The 23,783-nt window shown below is 38.1% G+C and overlaps 1 protein-coding gene across 2 annotated transcripts in view; it reads left to right on the top strand.

Moving 5' to 3' along the window:
- Positions 1-23,783, top strand: part of ELMOD1 (ELMO domain containing 1) — an 89,370-nt gene that overhangs the window by 21,940 nt on the left and 43,647 nt on the right. Inside the window, exons 2-5 of one of the 2 annotated variants that reach the window (XM_005900483.3) lie at positions 3,775-3,866; positions 18,288-18,433; positions 18,571-18,599; positions 19,583-19,680. In XM_005900483.3, coding sequence (XP_005900545.1) covers positions 3,850-3,866; positions 18,288-18,433; positions 18,571-18,599; positions 19,583-19,680 — 290 coding nt within the window. In that variant the 5' untranslated portion in view covers positions 3,775-3,849. Of the gene's footprint in view, positions 1-3,774; positions 3,867-18,249; positions 18,434-18,570; positions 18,600-19,582; positions 19,681-23,783 lie in introns of both variants that reach the window. The other variant, XM_070383218.1, reaches the window with a different exon arrangement.

The raw sequence follows: 23,783 nt of genomic DNA, 5'->3' as shown, positions 1-23,783 counted from the left end.
ACCTAGCAATAAAGGTACCAGAAGATACAAAAGCTATAAGATGTATTATAGCATTTGTATTTGTATTCCAAAAACTATAAGATGCTGATGAAAGAAATCAAAGATGTCACAAACAGATGAAAAGATATACCATGTTCTTGAATTGTCAATATTGTGAAAATGACTATACTACCCAAGACAATATACGTATTCAATGCAATTCCCATCAAATTACCAATGGTATTTTTCACAGAACTAGAACAAAAAAAAAATCTTAAAATTTTTATGGAGACACAAAAGACCACAAATAGCCAAAGCAATCTTAAGAAAGAAAAATGGATTCAGACTATACTACAAAGCTACAGTCGTCAAAACAGTGTGGTGCTGTCAGAAAAACAGAAATAAAATCAATGGAGCAAGATGGAAAGCCCAGAAATAAATGCACACGGCTATGGTCAATTAATCTCTGACTAAGAAGCCATTGAAGGTGGGAAGACAAGGGGATGACAGAGGATGGGATCGTTGGATGGCATCACCGACTCAATGGAGATGAGTTTGGGTAAACTCTGGGAGTTGTTGATGGACAGGGAGGCCTGGCTTGCTGCAGTAGTCCATGGGGTTGCAGGGAGTCAGACATGACTGAGTGACTGAACTGAACTGAACTGAAAGAGGTGAAATATATGACGGAGATACTATTGTCTCTTTAATAAGTGGTGCTGCAAAAACTGGGCAACTGCATGCAAAAGAATGAAAGTAGAACATTCTCTAACACCGTATATAAAAATAAACTCCAAATGGATTAAAATCCTAAGTGTAAGGCCAGATACTATAAAACTCTTAGAGGAAAACATAGGCAAAGCATTCCTTGACATAAATCGCAGCAAGATCTTTTTTATCCACCACACAGAATAATGAAAATAAAAACTAAGCAAATGGGACCTAATTAAATTCGAAAACATTTGGACAACAAAGGTAACCATAAATGAACTGAAGACAGCCCACCAAATGGGAGAAAATATTTGCAAATGAAGCAACAACAAGGGATTAATCTCCAAAATATACAAACAGCTCATGCAGCTCAAAAAAAAAAAAAGCACAAATAGCCCAGTCAAAAATGGGCAGATGATCTAAATGAACATTTCTCCAGAGAAGACATACAGATGGCCAAAAACACATGAAAAGATGTTCAATATTGCTAGTTATTCATGAAATACAAATCAAAACCAATGAACTATCACCTCAAACTGGTCAGAATGGCCATTATCAAAAAGTTTACAACCAGTAAATGCTGGCATGAGTGTGGAGAAGAGGTAAGTCTTATCTACTGTTGATGGGAATGTAAATTGGTATAGCCACTGTGAAAAACAATATGGAGCATTCTTTAAAAACTAAAAATATTACTACGATATGACCCAGCAATTCCACTCCAGAGTATGTTCCCAAAAGATATGAAAGCAATAATTTGTAAAGATATATGCACTCAATATCATAGCAGCATTATTTACAGTTGCCAATATATGGAAGCAACCAAAGTGTCCATCAACAGATGAGTGGGTAAAAAAGGATGTGGTATATATACACAATGGAATACTACTCAGCCATAAAAATGAACAGAATTTTGCTATTTGCAACTTGGAGGGTGTTATGCTAAGTGAAATAAGTGAATACCATACTGCATGATATTTCTTATATATGGAACATAAAAAATAAAACCAACTAGTAAATAGAACAAAAAAGAAACATATTCAGATATAGAGAACATACTAGTGGTTACCTGTGGGGAGAGGGATGAGGGAAGAACAAGAGAAAAGTAGGAGATTAAGAGAGATTAATATAAATGACTATGTATATCGGAGAAGGCAATGGCACCCCACTCCAGGACTCTTGCCTGGAAAATCCCATGGGCGGAGGAGCCTGGTAGGTTGCAGTCCATGGGGTCGCGAAGAGTCGGGCACAACTAAGCGACTTCACTTTGACTTTTCACTTTCATGCATTGGAGAAGGAAATGGCAACCCACTCCAGTATTCTTGCCTGGAGAATCCCAGGGACGGGGGAGCCTGGTAGGCTGCCGTCTATGGGGTCCCACAGAGTCGGACACGACTGAAGCGACTTAGCAGCAGCAGCAGCAGCACTATGTATATAACAAAGAAGCTATAAGGATATATTGTACAGAACAGGGAATATATTGAATATTTTACAATAAATATAAATGGGATATAACCTTTAAAAATTATGAATCACTATGTTGTACATCTGAAACTTATGTAATATTGTAAATCATCTATACTTCAACTTGAGAAGAGACTGGCTTTTGTTTAGGCTGAGTTTCCACATTCCTAGGCTGTTTTAGTTGGTAATTGTGTCTCTACTGAAAGCCACTTGTCCACACATTTAGTTTCTTGCCTTGTCTTTGTTGCAACTAGTGTTGTTTTTCTTTCTCTTATTGAAGTAACTTCATTCTGCTGTTGCTCTCAGCCACTCTCTCTTCTCTATATGTTTCTTCATGCTGCTAAGTCGCTTCAGTCGTGTCCAACTCTGTGCGACCCCATAGACAGCAGCCTACCAGGCTCCCCTGTCCTTGGGATTCTCCAGGCAAGAACACTGGAGTGGGTTGCCATTTCTCCAATGTATGAAAGTGAAGTCGCTCAGTCGTGTCTGACTCTAGCAACCCCATGGACTGCAGCCCACCAGGCTCCTCCATCCATGGGATTTTCCAGGCAAAAGTACTGGAGTGGGGTGCCATTGCCTCATCCCAATTTACTGCTTTGTAGGCAGCTGCTGATGTCCTTCCTTGTTGGAAGAAGACCATTACCTTGATATTGTGCATTTTGTGAAAGTGTGTTGTAAACTGACATGCATGAAAGAAATACATAATTTCACCATTTTATTTAGAGTGCCCTCCAGAGATGGGGTTCAGTTCAGTTCAGTTCAGTTGTGTCCGACTCTCTGCGACCCCATGAGTCGCAGCACGCCAGGCCTCCCTGTCCATCACCAACTCCCAGAGTTCACTCAGACTCACATCCATTGAGTCAGTGATGCCATCCAGCCATCTCATCCTCTGCCGTCCCCTTTTCCTCCTGCCCCCAGTCCCTACCAGCATCAGAGTCTTTTCCAGTGAGTCAACTCTTCGCATGAGGTGGCCAAAGTACTGGAGTTTCAGCTTTAGCATCATTCCTTCCAAAGAACACCCAGGGCTGATCACCTTTAGAATGGACTGGTTGGATCTCCTTGCAGTCCAAGGGACTCTCAAGAGTCTTCTCCAACACCGCAGTTCAAAAGCATCAATTCTTCGGCACTCGGCTAGGGACATATTATTCATTTGTTTTGAGTACTTGCTTTTTATCAGCTTTTTTTTTTTTTTAGCTTAAAAAACATCACCAGTTGCTTCTAGTTATTTTTTGAGTTATACTTCTGAAAGGCTGAGGCTGCCAGATTGAAGACCATCTGATATCTGGAAATCAGAATAGTTAATTTATTGGTTCTTCATTTTTATCTTTCATATAAATACTATTCTTCAAGATATAGGAACAGTATCCAAAATAGATGAAAAGTTTACTTTTGAAGAGATTGCTCTTGAAACTAACAATTTCTCCAGCAAGCGACTTGAAAGATATTGTGTAATTATAAAGTGAAAGGCTTTAGCTTTAATCTCCACCTATTGAATTACATTGCTGTGTGGTCAGTTTGGTTGTTAAAAGTTTTGGGTACATAGCACCTTATCTGCTTACTAAGATTAGCAGAAATTTGATTTTTCTAGCCCCATTAACAGTAAATATATCTAATTTCTTCCCACAGTTTACTTTGACAAAGGCAAATTTGGAGACACTTACGACCAGTTTGTATAACATCTGGATAATCAAAATAGTCACAATGAAGCACTTCTTGAGGTGAGTATTAATGGTTTCCTGGATGAGCCTTATGAAATGGAGAGACTTCCTTAACAATTAGTATAGTATTTCTGTTCACCATTTGTGATCCTATAAGCAGGTCTCTTTGGATTGCATGTAATAGCATCGTTTTGGCTAAGAATGATTTGGCCATAGAGTTCCTTCTGCCAACTTTATATGCATACTGATGCTAGGAGAGAATACTTGCAAATAGGAGATCACAAGAGAATATAGGCACAAAAGCATGGGGCAGGTATACTTCGATGGTTTAGGTTTGAGGAATTAGTAGTCAAGGAATCAGTATAATTTGTATAGAATCTTTTTCTTTGAAAAAAGTAATTTTAAATATAGATTTTGGTTGGCCGGCCAATCCATACAAGCATTTTCAAATCTTCATTTTTGGAGAAAAATATATATTCTAAGCTTTTGCTTTGCCTGCCTCAGTGATGCCTCTGAGATCTGCACTAATTTTTGGTTCCCTGAATATTATGCTGTATAGGGTGCCATATATGTTTGTGTATTTTAGAATGATCTTGTTTTGTTTTGAAAGCTATTTAGTTGGACATATAGTCATAATTATTTTTAAGAGTATTGACTGTCATTCACAGTTCTATAAATAAAATGCTCAGAGAAATTTTACATTAAATTAAAATATGACAAAATAAAGTTAATTTGGTCCTGAATGTTAGAAAATAAAACACACCCTCTACAATATTGAGTTTCTTTCCTGCAAGATGGTGACCTACCTATATTTCATATTCTTATCCCTTGTTCTGGCTATTTTCTCTAAGAAAATAATTAGTTGGCTTATTTCTTTTAGGAAATGATTTAATTCTTTCAGTAGATGCAATTTAAGATTTTCTTTTTCCCACTGGTTTTCATTGCATTGTTATTTCTGGAGCACCTAAATTATTTGTGTGGAATTCACTATGTTTTGGTTGGCTACTGGTGTTTATCCAATCTTAGAATTGTGAAAACCTCTCAGAAGGTTAGAACTAAATTATTTACATACATTAGCATTTACTTTGTTGTACCGAATGTTCCTCAACCTGTTTATTTTAGATGTGTAAAAAGATAGTATTTGAAAAATCACTGGGACATTTACCATCAAAGTATTTAACTCATACATTTTTGGTTGCCATGGCAATTAACCTATCTGTTTACACATTCATGAAAAATTAGTAACTATAAATCTCCCTTGAATGTAAATGTGGTGTTTTTTAGTTGTAGAATCATATTAACAGAGAGCTTTAATACTGGTTGAAGATTAGGAGTTCCTTTTGTAAAACGGGGGTGGTAGTGGTGAAGTGTGTACCAAGCCTTGAACTACTGAATTTCTTCTTCAATGTTTTATTTGTTTTAAAAAAAAACCTGAGTGGCCTCAAAACCAGCCATTTAAAGAGAAATAGCATTTGTTTCTGTTAGATTATGTTAAGTTGCGTAGGTATAGAGATTATATTTTTAATATTAATTTGTATTTTATGATTTAAAACCGATACAGTGGGAAATCTACCACTCTAATTTCACACAGAGCAGCACCAAGGGTGATGGAACTGGCATATCCCTATCAGTTATGTGTTCTCATACAAATTGTTCTCTTTTAACTTGGCACATTTGTCGTATAAACTTTACTTAACATTGAAACTGAAGCTAGGAAAAGAAGCTACACATCAAGAAAGAAATGAGGATTTTCTCGTTAATCCTTGGTTTTGAAATAACAAAAGGAAACTCAATCATCATTTCTTCTTAGTTAATTATTGCTTTTGACTTTAATTTTTGTTTTTAATTCTTATTAAGTTATAACTTGTGTGTATTCATTATATGTTAATGTTTGTGGGATTTGGAGGAATAAGAGGGCAAGAAGCAAGAATCCTGCATCACAGGCCCTATCAGGTAATTTAGATTGCCTTCTGTTCCCTGTGGTCCGTTCCTACAGATGCTGGACAATTTGGCAATCTTTACATTGGAACTAAAGAGATAGTTACATAAATATAACTTGAACAAATCATGTGTTAATTCCTGAGCTCAGCAAATATATTATGCAGAATAAGGAGTTGACTTTCACTGAGGAGAATTGGCATCATTTAAAAGCCCACAGAGTGATTAATCTGTCTAATTCTAGAATGAGCAATTTCTGAGGTGATGTACAGCCTCAGAAAAAATGAAGTTAATCTTAAAGAAACCAAGTGTGGGAAAAAATGAGTTTTAATCCACATTTAAGGTACATGGAGCCCACACTCTTCTCTCTGACTACCTGCTACCATCACATATGTTAATGGTGTAACTACTCAAAGCTTAAGGGAATAGAAAAAACATGACATGAGATATTAGAAATAAATGCTATAGGATTAATACACCCAGATGAAGGGTGTGTTTTAAGTTGACATTAGATATGGGATATTGGATAAGTACCCCATAGTCACCCAGTATGACTTTAGCCATGATCTGCATTAAAAAAAAACACGGGATAAAACTGAGAAGAAAGTGTGTCTATGTCTGATCACAAAGAGGGGACACTTTTTGAGTCCAAAATAGAACTGAAGCTTAGAGTTTAGTTTATTTAATATATTTCATTAATTTCAATTCAATTGATGTTTATAACAGAGAGGACTTGTATCAAGATCTTTTCCTTTACTAGAATTTAGTTATTGAGATTATATACATTTAAGGTCACTGGAACATTATTAATTTTGAATTTTTCTAATAAAGGGGATATTAGGAGTCACCCCATATAAATAATTGCTTCCAGCTATTTCAGCCTCAAGATCTCAGTTTCTTGGCATGGACCTTACTGGTTACTTTCCTTCCTTAAGCAGAAGAGAGGAAAGTGAAAACATCTGCCAACCTCAAACCTCCATGGGAGAAACTGAGATATAGAGCAGACTTGTACTGGCTATGAAACAATAGAGGGAGAAACAGTATTTCCCTGCTATGATTAATAGATACAGGCTTCCAGTTCACAAAAATATCTGTAAATGGAGTTTTAGAAGTCATTCACACTTGATTAATATCTTCATCCACTGATTGAATTAGTAACATTTAGTACTACTAATAATTCTAGTACTATGCCACATTTTAACTTTTATTTTCTCTTCATAACAACTGTAATAAAAGAGGAATTAATACTTCACTTTATAGCATGGGGCAAAAAGTTTAACAACAAAGCTAAAAAAAACTCATGCAAAGCACACAGATATTGAATGCACGCCTATCTGACGTCAAAGTTTTTTCTCTTAATATCTGTATCATGTTACTCCCTTACTGTATGCCTGTTGTGAGGTGTTCTGGGTGATACAAAAGTGAATATGAGGTGGCCTCTTCTCTAAAGTAGCATACCACTTGGTAACGACATAAAGCCACACTTAAAAATTAAGATGTAAGAAGGAATGTGATTGGTGACATGCTGCAGCTATTTTGTGACAGGAATATTCAGGGAAGGCTTCACTGAGTTGATGTTGAAGGAAAGAGATAGAGGATGTAATAGATGGAGAAAGTGCTATGAGCAAAGCCTAAGAAAGTATGACCAGCTGCCACAAGCATCAAGTGGTCAAGGCTTATTGGCTGTAAATCCTTTTTAGGATGAGTACAAGATAAGGTGCAAAGATAAATTTGGGGGGCAGTTCTTGGACACCTTTGGAAGCATGGCATAAAACAGCCCAGAAGCATGGTAACACTTTCACCAAGAAATAATATGGACCTTAAAGAAAAAGATGAACCTGAAAGTGAAAGTTAGTCACTCAGTCGTGTCCGACTCTTTTGTGACGCCCTCGACTGTAGCCCACCAGGCTCCTCTGTCCATGGAATTCTCCAGGCAAGAATGCTAGAGTTGGTTGCCATTTCCTTCTCCAGGGGATCTTCCCAACCCTGGGATCGAACCTGGGTCTCCTGCATTGCAGGTGGATTCTTTACTGTTTGAGCCATTAGGGAAGCCCTTATATAAAAAGATGTCAGACCAAAAAAAAAAAAAAAAAAATATTTTTCCTTGAAACATATGTCTAACTTTATCTTAGAGCCAGATATCTAGTCCATTCCTTCCATTATGAGTAGCTTGTGCACAGTCATACAGTATTGAGGGTAGATTTGAAGTCAGACTTCAGACACTTCCATATTTATTTGGGTAGCATTTCCATTCAGCACCAACTAATTTCCACTGCTTTTGCCGGGCTGAAGGTGCAGGTTCATGTAGTTCTTCCAGAATTTGACTAGCCTCAGTTGAGACTTTAACTGAGCATATTTTTTGGATGTTGAAGCAAAGTCCTGAAAAAATGGTAGATTTATGGTGCACCCGAATACCTCTCTCATTGTAGACTGGTACTTTTAGCCATAGTTTTCTCTTTTTTTTTTTAGGACACATACATACACACCACATGTGTATATACATACATAAATATACACATGTATACATACATACATATATATATCTATGTATGTGTATATATTATATATAGACCCATACAGAGGTACACACGTTTACACATATATATTTCAAATTATTTTGTTTCCTGTATTAAAACAAAGTATCCATACCCTTATTGGAATATGTTAACCTGAATAGTTTTCTAGGCAGTTTCCTATAGGTGATCTCATCAGAGCTTGCCATGACATGTTTTTTGAACCTACAATATTAGTTCTCCTGCCCTGTCTGTTTGCTTTCCCAGGTTAGGGACTTTTTCAACTCTTAGGTCTTCAGATATATGCTCTGTCCCTTTCTCTCTTTTCTCTTTCTGGGACCCATGTAATGTGAATGTTAGTATACTTGATGTGGTCGCAGAGATCTCTTAAACTGGCCTCATTTGTTTTTCTTCTCTGTTTAGCTTCAGTGATTTCCACTATTGTGTTTCCAGCTCACTGATTTGTTCCTGTGTCTCATCTAAGCTGCTGCTGCTGCTGCTAAGTCACGTCAGTCGTGTCTGACTCTGTGCAACCCCATAGACGGCAGCTCACCAGGCTCCCGTCCCTGGGATTCTCCAGGCAAGAATACTGGAGTGGGTTGCTATTTCCTTCTCCAGTGCATGAAAGTGAAAAGTGAAAGTGAAGTCCCTCAGTTGTGTCCAACTCTTCGTGACCCCCATGGACTGTAGCCCACCAGGCTCCTCCGTCCATGGGATTTCCCAAGCAAGAGTACTGGAGTGGGTGCCATTGTCTTCTCTCTCATCTAAGCTACTGTTGATTCTTTCTAGAGTATTTCTTATTTCAATTATTGTATTCTTCACCTCTGTTTGGTTCTTCTTAATATTTTCTAAATCTTTATTAAAAAATTCTGATTTCTTACTCTGTTCATCCGATCTTCTGCCAAGTTCTTTGCACATCTTTAAGTCATTAACTTTACCTCTTTATCAGGTAGATTGTCTATCTCTACTTCACCTAGTTCTTCTGGGGTTTTATCTTGTTCCTTTGGAAGATATTTCTCTGCCATCTCATTTTGCCTGATTTGCTGTTTTTATTTTTATTTTTTTAATATAAATTTATTTGTTTTAATTGAAGGCTAATTACTTTACAATATTGTGGTGGTTTTGCCATACATTGACATGAATCCGCCACAGGTGTACATGTGTTCCCCATCCAGAATCCCCCTCCCACCGCCCTCCCCATCCCATCCCTCTGAGTCATCCCAGTGCACCAGCCCTGAGCACCCTGTCTCATGCCTCGAACCTGTACTGGCGATTTGTTTCACATATGATAATCTACATGTTTCAATGCCATTCTTCCAAATCATCCCTCCCTCTCCCTCTCCCACAGAGTCCAAAAGACTGTTCTATACATCTGTGTCTCTTTTGCTGTCTTGGCATACAGGGTTATCGTTACCATCTTTCTAAATTCTATATGTATGTGTTAGTATACTGTATTGGTGTTTTTCTTTCTGGCTTACTTGACTCTGTATAATAGGCTCCAGTTTCTGCTGTTTTTATTTCCATGTATTTGGAAGGTTTGTTTTGTTTTCTGACCTTGGAGAACTGGTCTTTCATAGGTGATGTCTTATGTATCTCAGCAGTACACTCACCTCTTATTACCAGAGCTCAGTGCTCTTGGGGTGCCCCCTATGTGGACTACATGCATCCTTATACTGTGTGTGTGTTAGTTGCTTAGTCGTGTCTGATTCTTTGCAACCCCATAGACTGTAGCCCACCAGCCCCTCCATCCATAGGATTCTCCAGGCAAGAACATCAGAGTGGGTTGCCATTTCCTTCCCCAAAAGGAACTATAGAAAGAAAGAAAGTGAAGTCACACAGTTGTATCCGACTCTTTGTGACCCCATGGACTATAGCCTCGAGGCTCCTCCATCCATGGAATTTTCCAGGCAAGAGTACTGGAGTGGGTTGCCATTTACTTCTCCACCTTCTACTGCAGTGGGCTGAATACTGTAGATGGTCTGGTAGGCATGGCTATTCTTACCTCTCACCCCTACCCCTGCCTTGGTCAGTTGGTTGCAAAGCCTGCTTTGTGCAGAAGCTGCTGGCAGCTGGTGGCAGGGATGGGTCACAAGATAGCACTTTGGGGATTCCAGAGGCTAGTGTTGGCCCTCCTGTGGGTTGACCTGGGATCCAGGACAAGTGTTTGTGGGGCTGGGGGTGTTTGATCAAATGTTGGTCTGCTGATGGCCGGAGCCTGTTCATTATATGGCCCACTGCAGGGCCTGGAGTGTCCCCAGATAGTTTCAGCTCATTGGTGAGTGGGCTGGATCCCACAATGACTGGCTGAGGTGTTCAAAATGTCTCAGAACTGGTATCCTATCAGCCTGGGGTAGGCAGAGCCAGGTTCTGGGTTCTCCGGCTGCATAGCCCTGGGGGTCCTGGAGCTGATGTAGGGTGGTGTCTTGTGTGTTGCTGGGTGAGGCCAACTCCTGACACAGCTGGCTGCAGGGTCTGGGGTGTCCCAAAGCTTGTATAATCCCACTAGTGATCTAGGGGCTGGATCCTAGGGTGCCTGGCTCAGAGGTCTTAGAACTGGTGTTGGCCTGCTGTTGGATAGGCTGGGTTGTGACATGTTAGGCTGTGGGGGTACTGCCGTGGTCCTGGAAGTGGTGTCTGTCTCCTGGTGGGTGAGCCCTGGTCCTGGGGTCTCAGGCTGTAGGACCCAGGGTCCTGAAGCTGGTGTCAGCATGCTGGTGGACAGGGCTGAGGCCCTGGGGTCCTAGGGCTAGTGCTAGTGCCCTGGTGTGTGGGGCCAGGTCCTGGGCCCTCTAGTGGGCAGGGGTCTTAAGGCAGTAGTCCTGTTGGTAGATGGGACCGTGTTCCTACCCAGCTGATTGCTTAGCCTAAGGCATCCCAGTACTGCTGCTGACAGGCCGGTGGGTAGGGCCAGGTCCCAGAGCTAATAAGTTCCAGGGAGGATTCTAAAATGTCACTTGCCAGCACACATGTCCCTATGGTAGGACACACTCCCCACAATGGCTGCTGCCAGTGTCTGTGTCCCCAGGGTGAGCTCCAGTTGCCTCCTGCCTCTCCAAAAGGCTCTCCAAGATCAGCAGGTAGGTCTGACCCAGGCTCCTTTCAAATGACTGCTTCTGCCCTGGTTGCCAGAGCGTGTGAGATTCTGTGTTGTTGTTGAGTCACTCAGTCATGTCTGACTCTTTGGGATTCCATGGACTGTAGCCTACCAGGCTCCTCTGTCCATGGAAACTTTACTGGACTGATTGCCATTTTCTTCTTGGAGATCTTCCTGACCTAGAAATCAAACCAGCATCTCCTGCATTAGCAGGCAGATTCTTTACCTGAGCCACCAGGGAAGCCCCGTGAGATTTTGTGTGTGCCCTTTAACAGTGAGGTCTTTTTCCTACCGCTCTCCGGGTCCCCTGATTGGCCTTCAGACCTTAACCTTTTGGTGATCATCTTCCTGGTGCAGGATCCCCAGACTGGGAAGTCTAATGTTGGGCTTGACCTCTTTGCTCCATGTGGAGACCCTCTGCAGTTGTGATTGTTCTGTCATTTCTGGGTCATCTACCCAGGGGTCTGACTGTGCCTCATCTCCACCCCTCCTACCTGTCTTGTTGTGGTTCCTTCTTTATATCTTTAGTTGTAGAAGATCTTTTCTGCTAGTCTTCTGGTCTTATCAACTGTTGCTCTGTAAATAGTTACAAGTTTGGTGCGCCATGGAAGGAGGTGAGCAAGCAGTCTTCCTACTCTGCCATCTTGGTCAGTCCCCTTGTCTAAATGCTTCCTAAATGTCAAAGCATAATGTGTTTGCTGATTCTCTTATAAATAAACTAGTAAGTATGTTGTCCAAATAGAAAAAAAAACCTGAATTTTAAAAATAAATCTTGTAAAATGGATGGATTTTAAATTGTTTTTAATTAAATAGTGATCTCATTAGCAATTTAAGAGAAGCTTATGTCTCTCTTCTTTGAAAGGAAAAGAATAAACCATTATTATTTCAGTCATACCACAGTCAGCTATTGCTCCCTAATCCCTCATATAAAATGTCCCAGAATTAAAAAATAGTGCCCTTTACTATAGCAATAGCATTTGGAATAATGTCTATCCATGATAGATTTATACCCACTAATTTTAGAAGGCAGCATGTCTTTTCAGATAAAGAATGATGGAAAAGAGCTGGAGAGGGACCTCCTTGCTGGTGCAGTGGCTGGGACACTGTGCTTCTACTTCAGGGCATGCAGGTTCCATCCCTGGTCAGGCAACTAAGATAGCACATGCCACAAGGCCAAAAAAAAAAAAAAAAGAATGATGGAATTCCATCCAAGGGGCTGCATACTGCCTCACTGCTGCTTAATGTGAGGGAGATAATCTTGTTTCTCTAGAGGCCCACAAATGGTTTATTTGTATGATTTCACATTTCTAATCCATGTATCAAGTCCTCCAGAGCCTCTTTTCCTATGGATTCTCATTATTTAGAAGGACCCATTTACTAGGCCAAATACCTGTTGATGAGTTAATTTCCAACTGACTGCCAGTGCTCCTAATTGGGAACTTCAATAGAGCAACTAAAAATTTTTAAAATGTTATTTCAGAAAGTACATGTGATGTTGGAAACATTCAGTAGTCTGCTGTTCTTTATGGCCATTCAGATGAAAGTATTTCATTTAAGAAAGTTGTTTTGATCCAAGAATTGTGATTATTTTGTATGTGTCTTTCCTCACCAGTAGTGTATTTCTTGTTTATTATAGGATTCCTTCAAGCAAGAATTAACTTTCAGTAGCAAATTCATTGAAACTGTTCAAAATAAGCTACTTTTCTCTTCCTGTTTCAAAAGAAGATATCAGAGTCACAAATTTAAGATGATGGAGTAGTGTACAGGTACCACACCCCCACCCCACAAACAGGAGACCACAGGGTCCTAGGTACATCTCCTGTTTTCGAGGCCTTATCACTGCTGAATGGATTCCCCTAACAAAGACGCACGAGACAGGAGCTCACTTTTATTTGGTAGAGATAGGATTCATTTTGAATAATTTACATTGGGTGGCTATTCTTGTGCAAACTAGGGGATGAATGTTAAATGATAAAAGTGATCATTTTTGCCTTATGGAAGGACATTGCTGTGAATTCAGCCATAAACTTCACTCTGCAGCATATTAGTAAATAACAGTAACAGAAAATGTTGGAAATAGAATATGAGTAAGTAGCTCTTGTGTATTTATTCACTTTTTGTTCCTGGACAGGGACATGAACCCTGGGCCCTGTATAAGACTGTATAAGTAGCTCTTATGTTAAATCAGATTCTTCCAGTGCTTAAGCAAGGCATTCATCTTTGAAACTGCAGTAGCTCCTTTTGGAACATGATCAAGAAGCTGTGATTGAAAAAAGAGAAACAAACACAAAAAACCTGCTATCTGTACATATAGTTGTTAAAAATAGGAGATGGTGGGAATTCCCTGACAAGCCAGCAGTTAGGACTCTGTGCTTTGAGTGTGGGCCTTGGTTCAATTCCTGGGCAGAGAACTATGATCCAGCAAGCCATGCAGCGTGGCAAACACACACACACACAAAAGCACACACATATGAAAGAACAGGAGATGTGACAGTATTTTCTTTTTTTAGTCTTGAGAATTTGATTGTTAAGTTCCTATACAATATAGCAGAGCTTTACAGTAGTGATTTGAGAATCTTCCATAAGAACTAAGAAAACTAAGGATAGTGTTATGAAGAATAAATCAAACTATCTTCCTAAATAAAACTAAGACTGTTGGTTTGATGATTCAAGTTAGGAAATAACAAAACAAGCTGCGCTTTAAACCCTCTGAACATAGGGTTCAGGTGGTAAAGAATATATGGCAGTAATTCTTCTAAGAATAGGAACAGAAGGATAGGATTAAAGAAAGCAAATGGGATCTGCCACACAGGTATATTTGAGATGCCTTCATTCCAAGCATGCAGTCAGAAAGGAGATAAAATTAAAAGAAGGAAAAGTACTATAAATCCAAAAGTTCCTATTCCTAAACACAGAATGGAAAGGGACACACCTTTCTCCCTTTCTCCCTCCTTCCTTTCTTTCTTTTTTCCTAAACCAACTACTGATTAGCTTCAGTTCAGTTCAGTTCAGTTGCTCAGTCATGTCCAACTCTTTGCAACCCCATGAATCGCAGCACTCCAGGCCTCCCTGTCCATCACCAACTCCCAGAGTTCACTCAGACTCAAGTCCATCGAGTCAGTGATGCCATCCAGCCATCTCATCCTCTGTCATCCCCTTCTTCTCCTGCCCCCAATCCCTCCCAGCATCAGAGTCTTTTCCAATGAGTCAACTCTTCGCATGAGGTGGCCAAAGTACTAGAGTTTCAGCTTTAGCATCATTCCTTTCAAAGAAGGAATTCCTTCCCGGGGCTAATCTCCCTCAGAATGTAGGAGATCTCTTAAGGTTGGATCTCTTAAGAGCATTTAAAGATCCACTTCTTAATTTCTTCCTTTTCAGGGTAAACATGACAAACGACTTTAACATTCTTCCCAAATATTTAATCATTTTTATTGTTCTCTGGACCTTAAGCAGTTTTCCCACAAACTTTATAATTAACACACTGAAATAGATTCAAACATTTAAGGAATGATCTCCTGGTAGGTAGCATTTGATGATGAGGAACAGCCATCCTGAGGTGCTCATATGGAGGTTTTGCTGATCTGGTCCTTTCATGAGGAAGCAACTTGGGTACTTGTTCTCATCAAAATAAGACTTCCAAATTAAGAGGTAGCACTGATGTTTCCTTCTCTGACCATGCCTTAGGTTTATGATCTAAATGCAAAATAAATAGTATCTGGCAAAACATGGTTTGATCTGATGATTGGCTGGAAAATACCTCACATAGAAAGAAAGTACAGTGCCTACCATAACAAGCTGGTTGCTTATGAAATATTTATGGGCATGTTGGCCAATTAGAAAAACAAGGGGAAAAAATAAAAATAGATCCTGGATAGTATTGATGAATAACATAATTAGACTATCAGCCCAGAAATTATGAAAGGGTAAGGAAGCAGTGTATAAAAGTCAGTGCCTGTAATGCAGGAGACCCAGGTTCAATCTCTGGATCTGGAAGATCCCCTGGAAAAGGCAATGGATACCTACTCCAGTATTGCTGCCTGGAGAATTAATGGACAGAGGAGTCTAACAGACTACAGCCCATGTGGTCACAGAGTCAGACACAACTGAGTGACTAACACTTTCACAACTGAAAGGAGCATTTCTCTTTCATGATTGGTGATATTCTTCCTGTGATTATATGAGAGAGTTGTGATGTACTTTACAGAGCCAGTGAGCCCTAAGAAATGAGGCATCATCTTTAACCCCTCATTGTGGGTTTCCACCAGATGTTGTTGTCTTTGACTGTGTGAATATCCTCAGGGGAACTGAAAAAAAAAAATGCATAGAACATGATATCTTTTCTCTCCTTTTGTGTAAGATTGTCTGATGCAAAATAATTCCCCAAGCATTTTCTTCTCATATGCAAGGAGGCCAGTGGGAGAAATCATAGATGGGCTATAAGCCACTCTACATCTGACTGCTTCCTGCCACCTAGAAGGACACCTCTAGGTCTCAAGCCACATCTTTGTATAGATCTGATGAAGAATTTGCATGGGGGAAATTTTCTGCAGTTTAACTTAATTGGCTTGTACCTAAATAGGGTGAATACAAAGATACTCCTTAAACAGTAATTAGAATCTTTTCTCTAGGCAGATTTAGTACTACAAGAACCTGATTATTATGCAGTCCTAATGTACAGACTTAAAAGAGGCTTCATCTGAGCAGCCGGCCCACATGCTAGACAGACTTTACAGGAAGTAGCACATGGGTACCATAAGGGCAGATATCATGGAAAGCTTTATTTTTGACTTAGTAATAGGATTAATGCCAACCAGTTATTAATATCATTACCATTTGGCTGATAACCAGTTAATAAGGATATTGCTCAATCTTTTCTTCTGTCATAGCTATCCAATAGTTGGAAAAATAGAAAATTTTTTCAAGAGAGTGAGTTGAAGTTGTGTATAATTTCTTACTCATCTAATTAAAATGTTCCATTAATTATTTTCAGGGTTATGTTTTTTAGAAGCTGGTAATCTAAATCTTAACAGATCTTAGAACATATTTGACTAAAACAGTTGAATTGCAGACTTCACAACACAGTAAATCCATTTTTTTGTCTTTCAGTAGAATCTGACTTCATATAGAAATTTCATATCTACTTGTTTGTAGTGATTTTTGGTGATCACTGTTATAACTTTCTTTTTTTTCTAAAATAATATATACATATTAAAAAGAAAATTACTTAACCAGAAAAGCAAGTAAAAATTACTCATAATTCCATTACCCAGACAAACCTCTGTTAACCTTTTTGTTGAATATCCTGCCAATCTGTTTCTCCTTGTTTGTGTATCATCATTAAATTTTTTGTTTTATTTATTATAAGAAAAGATATATTATTCCATACATGTTCTTTGGATATTTTATGTTATTAGGTACTCTAGAATCCAATTTTATTATCTACAAAGGATTCTCTCATATTTTAGTGTAGCGGTTTTGGTTACTTATATGTTTCCTCTGTTCCCTTTGCATTTATATGATATAAACTTCATGCTTTTGTACAAGTTAGTTTGTTGGAATTGTTGTTTTTAACTTAAGCTGTTCGAAGTATTGGAGCCAGAGCAATTGAACAAAGGAACACAATTAAGGTATTTGTTCAAATCAGGGAATCATCACATCACAGAGGCTTAACTACACTAATTAATTAGTTAACTACACTAATTCATCTGAATGACCCTGGATCACCTTATGTTAGAATTGGAGGAAATTAGTGAACATGTGAGAAAAATATCTTTTAGAAATGACACCAATAAGAAGTATTATAAATAATTCTGCCTTTTAGGAAAACAACTCTACCTTCTAGGGAAACTCTAGTATTCAAAGAAGATGAGTTGAATACAAGTTCCTGGATAATAAATCTTTACCTCTATAGCCTGAGTCATTTGAGACTCCTAACAGTATCATGAAGTAGTAGACATATTAAAAACTAAATATGTGGACTTACATATTAAATATGTAAATATATAGATTCACATATTAAATATGTAGACTTGTATTAAAAACTAAAAGTTGCCATAAAATGCAAATTCACATGTGCCAGAGACATTGTGGATAAGTACATGATTGGTGACGATATATTTTATAGTTTGTCCCCTAAAGTATAGTTCCAATACTTTATTGGAGTGAGATAGGGTGTACAATGAAGAAAACTTTGTTTAGCAGGAGCCCGGAACAAACTTGTCAAGAGGGGGAGTTTTGGAAAGTTTAAATCAGAGAATGTTGGAGAACCAAAGGTCAACATGCTTGTTCAGTGAGCTGATAAGGAGGCATTCTGGCACATCCAAGAAGTATTGGGATTGGTCAGCAGAAAAGACAGGTGGCCACACAATCGAGCCTTAAAGAGGACAATAGTACCAAAACAAAAGCAGAGGAAAGGAGAAAAATGGGAGCAAGGGAAGAAATAAACAGCAGCCAAAAAAGGCACCAAGGAAAAACTGGAAATTTACGAGGGTGAGCTGAGAGGCTATTCATGGAGGCAGAAGATGAGAGTTGCTATAGCATGTTCTTCCCCATGGCTATAGGAGAGACAGCTTCTAAAACACAAGGATTCTGTATTCAAGGTACTGATTTGTTTTAAAAATATTTTTAGCCAAAGGTAGGAAAAGAAAGGATTTCCATGCTTCACCCTCTGTTGGTGTATCAAATTTACTAGAATAGGCATTCTGGAGCTTGCTGTCATAGTAGGTATGTCCTTACAGACCTAGGGCTTCACTCCTGATGATGGATTTTGTAGCTACCTCAAATAAAGTAACATGGGATTGAAATAATGAAATATGCGTGTGAACCCAAGAAGTCTAATGGTTGGTTTTCTTCTGGGCTTGTTGCTTGCTGGTGGTGGCTGCTTTCTATTCTCTTCCAGAGTTCCGTTGGAAGAGTGCTGTCTTTTATTTTTGACAGAATGCTGATCCAGGTGTGCCTGTTTTTTTATTGTAAATTTTTGTGGCGTTGCCTGAAATTTGTAATGAGAAAACTGACTGGAAGATGTGAACTGCAACGAATCTGTTATAATACCAAGCCTGGAGCTTCTAGAACCATGAAAATTGGTAAGCATGAAACAAAGAAGTAAGCACAATGTAGACTTTCTGTAATTGAGGATACAGTGTTATATTTCAGTACAATAATTGTAAACCACTTGTAAAAGATAATATTTGAATAGCTTTTAAAATTATCTCTTTTCCAGAAACATCACTGAGAGATTCAAAAAGTAAGGTAAGTAAAATTGTTTCTGTATTTTTCAGCAACTTCTCACTTGGAGGCTTACCTCCAATCATCCAAAAGTAAAAATTTTAAGAAACAAAATATACCTCTGGCTATGGGCTTCCCTGGTGGCTCAGATGGTAGAGAGTCTGCCTGCAATGCAGGAGACCCAGGTTCAATCCCTGGGTCAGGAATATTCCCTGGAGAAAGAAATAGCAACCCCCTCTACTATTCTTGCCTGGGAAATCCCATGGACAGAGGAGCCTGGCAGGCTACAGTCCATGCAGTCACGAAGAGGTGGACACAACTGAGCGACTGAGCACATGTATACTAAGGCAAACTGAGAAGAAAGAATTTTTTCCCATCACAAACCACTGTGCTTTTTATCTAAAAGCAGGTACTCATGAATTTCCAGACAGATTTATGCTGCACATATTACTTCATTGTTGAATTCATCCCTTTTTATATCTCATTCCAAATCATAAATATTCCATGGAAATAAGAGAAGTGTTATCTCTCTGCTACTTCCTCAATATCCAAATCATTTAACTTTATACTCAAGATTTTCCAAGCCACTATGCTAGCATTTCTAGCACATAGTTAAGCACCCGCATAAGAAAGAAAAATTTGTTTCTTAAGATTCTTGAATATTTAACTTTGACATCCTTAAGACTGTATCTCCTATGTACTTCACACAGTCATAGACATATACTCATTAACAATGGAAACCATGTGTATTCAGTGAGAAAAAGAAAATATAATATTTCTATGTGAGTAACTTGAAACAGATGGAAGTGGTAAAAAAAACAAGCTTATGTATTTTTGTTTTATGTTTATTACCTTATTCAGAAAAACACCAAATTTACTAGAATTTAAAGACTACATGAATTTTTGTTTTTAAGCTTTAAACAAATATTTGAAGCCCCAATTTAATTAGACCCCACTTAAGATACTAGTGTTCATGACAAGGGAACTGATTTAAACTTGTTTTCTAGCTATTACAGACTTCAGTGAGTGTTCATCCTGATGCTATTGAAAAAACTATAGACGACATCATGGAACTGAAAAAAATTAACCCCGACATAAATCCACAGTAAGAATATGTTCATCATGTTATAAATATAAAACAGAAGTCACATGCCACATACTTAGTATTTCTAAATATGCTGTTTCTAAATACTTTCTCACACACGCTTTCTCTCTCTCTCTGTCCTTTCTCTGCCCCAGATAATTATCTGCATGTTTTGACTTTCAGGTGAAAAATAAAGAAAAAAGATGCCTTTTTCATTTTTGTAAATAGCAGCAACTTTGTAATTCTGTTGTGATTTATGTTTATGCTTTGAGGTGCAATGAATGTAAGAAATCTGATGGACGCCCTTGATATCAGAAGATGAAATAAAGGGTGCCCATTCATCAACAGTCACTCCATATGCTGCCTATGTTTTACATTAACAGTAAATGTACAAATTGTAAATGTGCCTGAGCTGACTCTGCTCTATGAAGAATATTTCTTCAGTTCATGACAGACTGTTAATCTTGGAGACAGTTATTACCTGCTTGTGAAGAAGACAGACATGTGTGGGAGGAGAGATGACTTTTATATGAAGACTTTAGAATTTTGTAATTAGTTGTCTTATCTTGGAAGTATTAAAATGCATTTGGAAATGTATATGATATTTAAAATTAGCTTTATATTTTCCATTGGGTACAGGAATTTTTCTGTAAAATTTTAGTCTAAGGATATTGGGTAGAATAAATTCTGTATGCAGATACAGTCAGATACAGTTTAGGTAGGTAACAGTCAAACTGTCTTTTAGATGTGCATACTTAAGAACTTCAGATGTTACATTCAGAGTGCACTTAGCATAGGTCTCTTATGTTGGAGGGATTCCAGGTACTAGCTAATTGCTCATCACAAAACTCCATTTCCACATGGTATCCATAGCATTTTCTGCAGATGCTTCAGCTAATTAGCTGCTTTCCCTTATTCAGCTTTATTAAATATGATTTAATTATATAGTAAATGTCTTTTTGAAACCTACTGACTTATTTCTCTGAAATGGTGGTAAGAATGCAATTCATTTAAAATTTAAGATTACAGTTAGGCATGAGAGATATATTAGACCTATAGAGATTGGGTTAGATTTAATAGCAAATCTTTTCTGTCTCTTTTATGAAAGTTATATATTTCATTCAGAAGTGTTTCCTTACCATCTATTCTTTTGATTTCCTTTAGGAAGAAAAAACTTTTATAGGTAGTATTTAATTGTGGTTTTGGACCGTGAATTTTAAATCATTATAACTGGGCTCAAACACAGCTTCATTAATCAAAATAGGAACCATTACAATCAACACATTTTTGCCAATGAGAAATGTTTGTTTATTCCTGTAGCATAAAAACCCATGCTTTGGGATTTGACAAACCCTTGGAAAGCATTTTCTGCCTCCTGCTGATTGTAGAAGCGTTTTCCTTGCAAAAAGTTGTTGAGTTGCTTGAAAAAGTAGTAGTTTACTTTGAGAGGTCAGGTGAACATAGTGGATACGCAGAACTTCGTAGCCCAGTTTGTTCAACTTTTGAAGTCTTGGTTGTGCAACATGTGGTTGGGCATTGTCGTGGAGAATTGGGCCCTTTCTGTAGGCCAGTGCTGGTTGCAGGCATTGCGGTTTTCGGTGCAAATCTTCAGTTTGCTGAGCATACTTCTCAGATGTAATGGTTTCGCGGGATTCAGAAAGCTGTAGTGGATCAGATCAGCAGCAGACCGTCAAACAGTGATCATGACCTTTTTTTCATGCAAGTTTGCCTGTGAGAAGTGCTTTGTAGCTTCTTCTGGTTCAGCCATTGAACTGGTTGTTGCCAGTTGTCATATAAAATCCACTTTCATCACACATCACAATCCAATCAAGAAAAGCTTTGCTGTTGTTACATAGAATAAAACACTTCAAAATGACAATTTTTGATTTGCAGTCAGTTCATGAGGTATCCACTTATCGAGCTTATTCACCTTTCCAATTTGCTTCAAATCCTGAATGACCATAAAATGGTTGATGTTGAGTTCTTTGCCAACTTCTTGTGTTAAAAGGGTCAGCTTCGACGATTGCTCTCAGTTGGTCATTGTCAGCTTCCAGTGACTGACCATTGCGCTCCTCAATTCCAAGGCTCTCATCTTCTTTGCAAAACTTCTTGAACCACCACTGCACTGTATGTTCATTAGCAGTTCCTGGGCCAAATGCAGTGAGTTGTCTCCATTGCTTTACAATCCATATAAACTCGAATGAGAAAATTGTTCAGATTTGCTTTTTGCCTAAACATCATTTCCACAGTGTCAAATAAATTTAAAATAAAAAGCATCTAATAAGTCATTAGCAAAAAACGTAAAGCAAGAAATGTGCATTAAAATGATGTATAACATGGCCACATTTATTTAAGACTGTATTCCAATATCAAATGGCAAACTTCAACAATGCAGAAATTAGGGTTAGGGTTAGCGTTTAGGGTTATGGTTAGACCCTGACCCAATAGATTGTATTTTACAGCCGAATATGAATTTTAGTGTTTTTTTTTTTCCAGTTTGACATTGACAAAATGTGATCTTTAAAAAATTAAATAATTTTCTGGAAAAAAAATCAAGAAATAGAGCTGGGGGAAATACCATGTAATCTATCAAGCCATCACTACTATTAACCTTACTTTGTTTTATACATTTTTTCAGGTGCCACTTATGGTGGTGGTAAGAATTACTACTGTAAAATTGAATTGGCTCCCTTGTTCTCTTTTTTATTTTTCCCACTCTCCTCTTTCCTCCAAATTAACTGTCTTCTCTGTCCTCTGTTGATTTTCTGGGTGATGAGTACCACTGTGCCTTTTTCCTAAGTTTAAATATCAGATTTAGGTTTTTTTTTAAATTGAACATTCAGTTTTATATCAGTTTAGTGTTCTGGGTTATCTGACACTGCCCTTTGTGTTTGAAATAAACATACAGTCCTAAAATAAGATTTTCTATTGCCCTCAACTTTGAGTTAAACTCTATACATCTTTTCCCTCTCAAAAAAGATGGTTATGACACTGTCGTTGTGATTATGATGACCCCCCATTCCAACAAAAAATGTTTAAATTTAGTGAGTGAATTAGAAGTCAGAGTATATTGAGCAGTAATTCTTGGCTTGCATCATATGAAATTGCTTTTGTTGAATCACAAAGTTGAATGACTATAAGGAAACTAGCAGCCATCAAATGAATACAGGAGGGTAATTTATGTAACAGTAATTTATGGAAAAACAGGATCTTGGTGATTATTTAGTCACCTGTTTAATGAACTCGTAATGTTATTTGACTGCTTAAGGAGACTCTATTTCACATTTTGTGTTATAGGAGAGAAAAACAGCATTCAGATCATAGGAAATAATGATCATCTCTATGTCATGCTTGCCAGGTTGATTTTTGTTCCAGTGATATGTTTTAAGGGGACTGATAATCAAACAACCTGTACATTCAGAGAAGACTGAGCAAGATAGTAAAACATCTGAAAACCATGTCCCATGAGAAGGAACTGCAGAAAGTGGGGATTTGAGATAAGACCCTGGAGATGAGACTGGAAGAAAGAATTTGTCTTAAAATTAATAGACGTGGCAGGGAAATGTGGAAATATATTTTCTCTGAGAACAGCATTTGAACCATTTTGTAATAAAGCACATTTGGTTTCAGCATAAGAAAAAGCATTCAGACAAGTAGAGTGGTTCGAATGAAATGGGAAATGTAAAGTAGTGAGTTCTTTCTCTTGGCATTGACTTATCTGTCAGGGGTGCTTGCAAGCAGAAGTGTTTTAATTTTTGTTGCTTTCATTTGTTTTGAAATTTCTCTTACCCCTAAGCCCCTGGGACTTTCTCTCACACTAAATAGCTGCCCACACACACCCTTCTGAAGAGTTTCTGATGTATCTACCTAAGGGAGTAAAATGATCCCTAAGAAACTATGACCACCTGTATTTTCTACATCTTTCAAGTCACCTGCATAAAGAGCTCCCATGTTTTTAAGCCATATTATTGCAATTTGACTTAAGAAAAGACTGGAATGAGAGGTAAATTTTAACTGACTTCCACAATTGTCCATGTGGAGTTTCAGTTAAAAATTGTGCTTCTATTAGATCCTATTTGAGCAATTTCCTAAATATTATATAAATATGAAAAGCCCTATTGTAC

This window comes from Bos mutus, chromosome 15, assembly GCF_027580195.1.
Source record: "Bos mutus isolate GX-2022 chromosome 15, NWIPB_WYAK_1.1, whole genome shotgun sequence".
NCBI lineage: Eukaryota > Metazoa > Chordata > Mammalia > Artiodactyla > Bovidae > Bos > Bos mutus.
The sequence above is the reverse complement of the archived record's forward strand: the minus strand, read 5'-3'. Positions and strand labels throughout refer to the sequence as shown.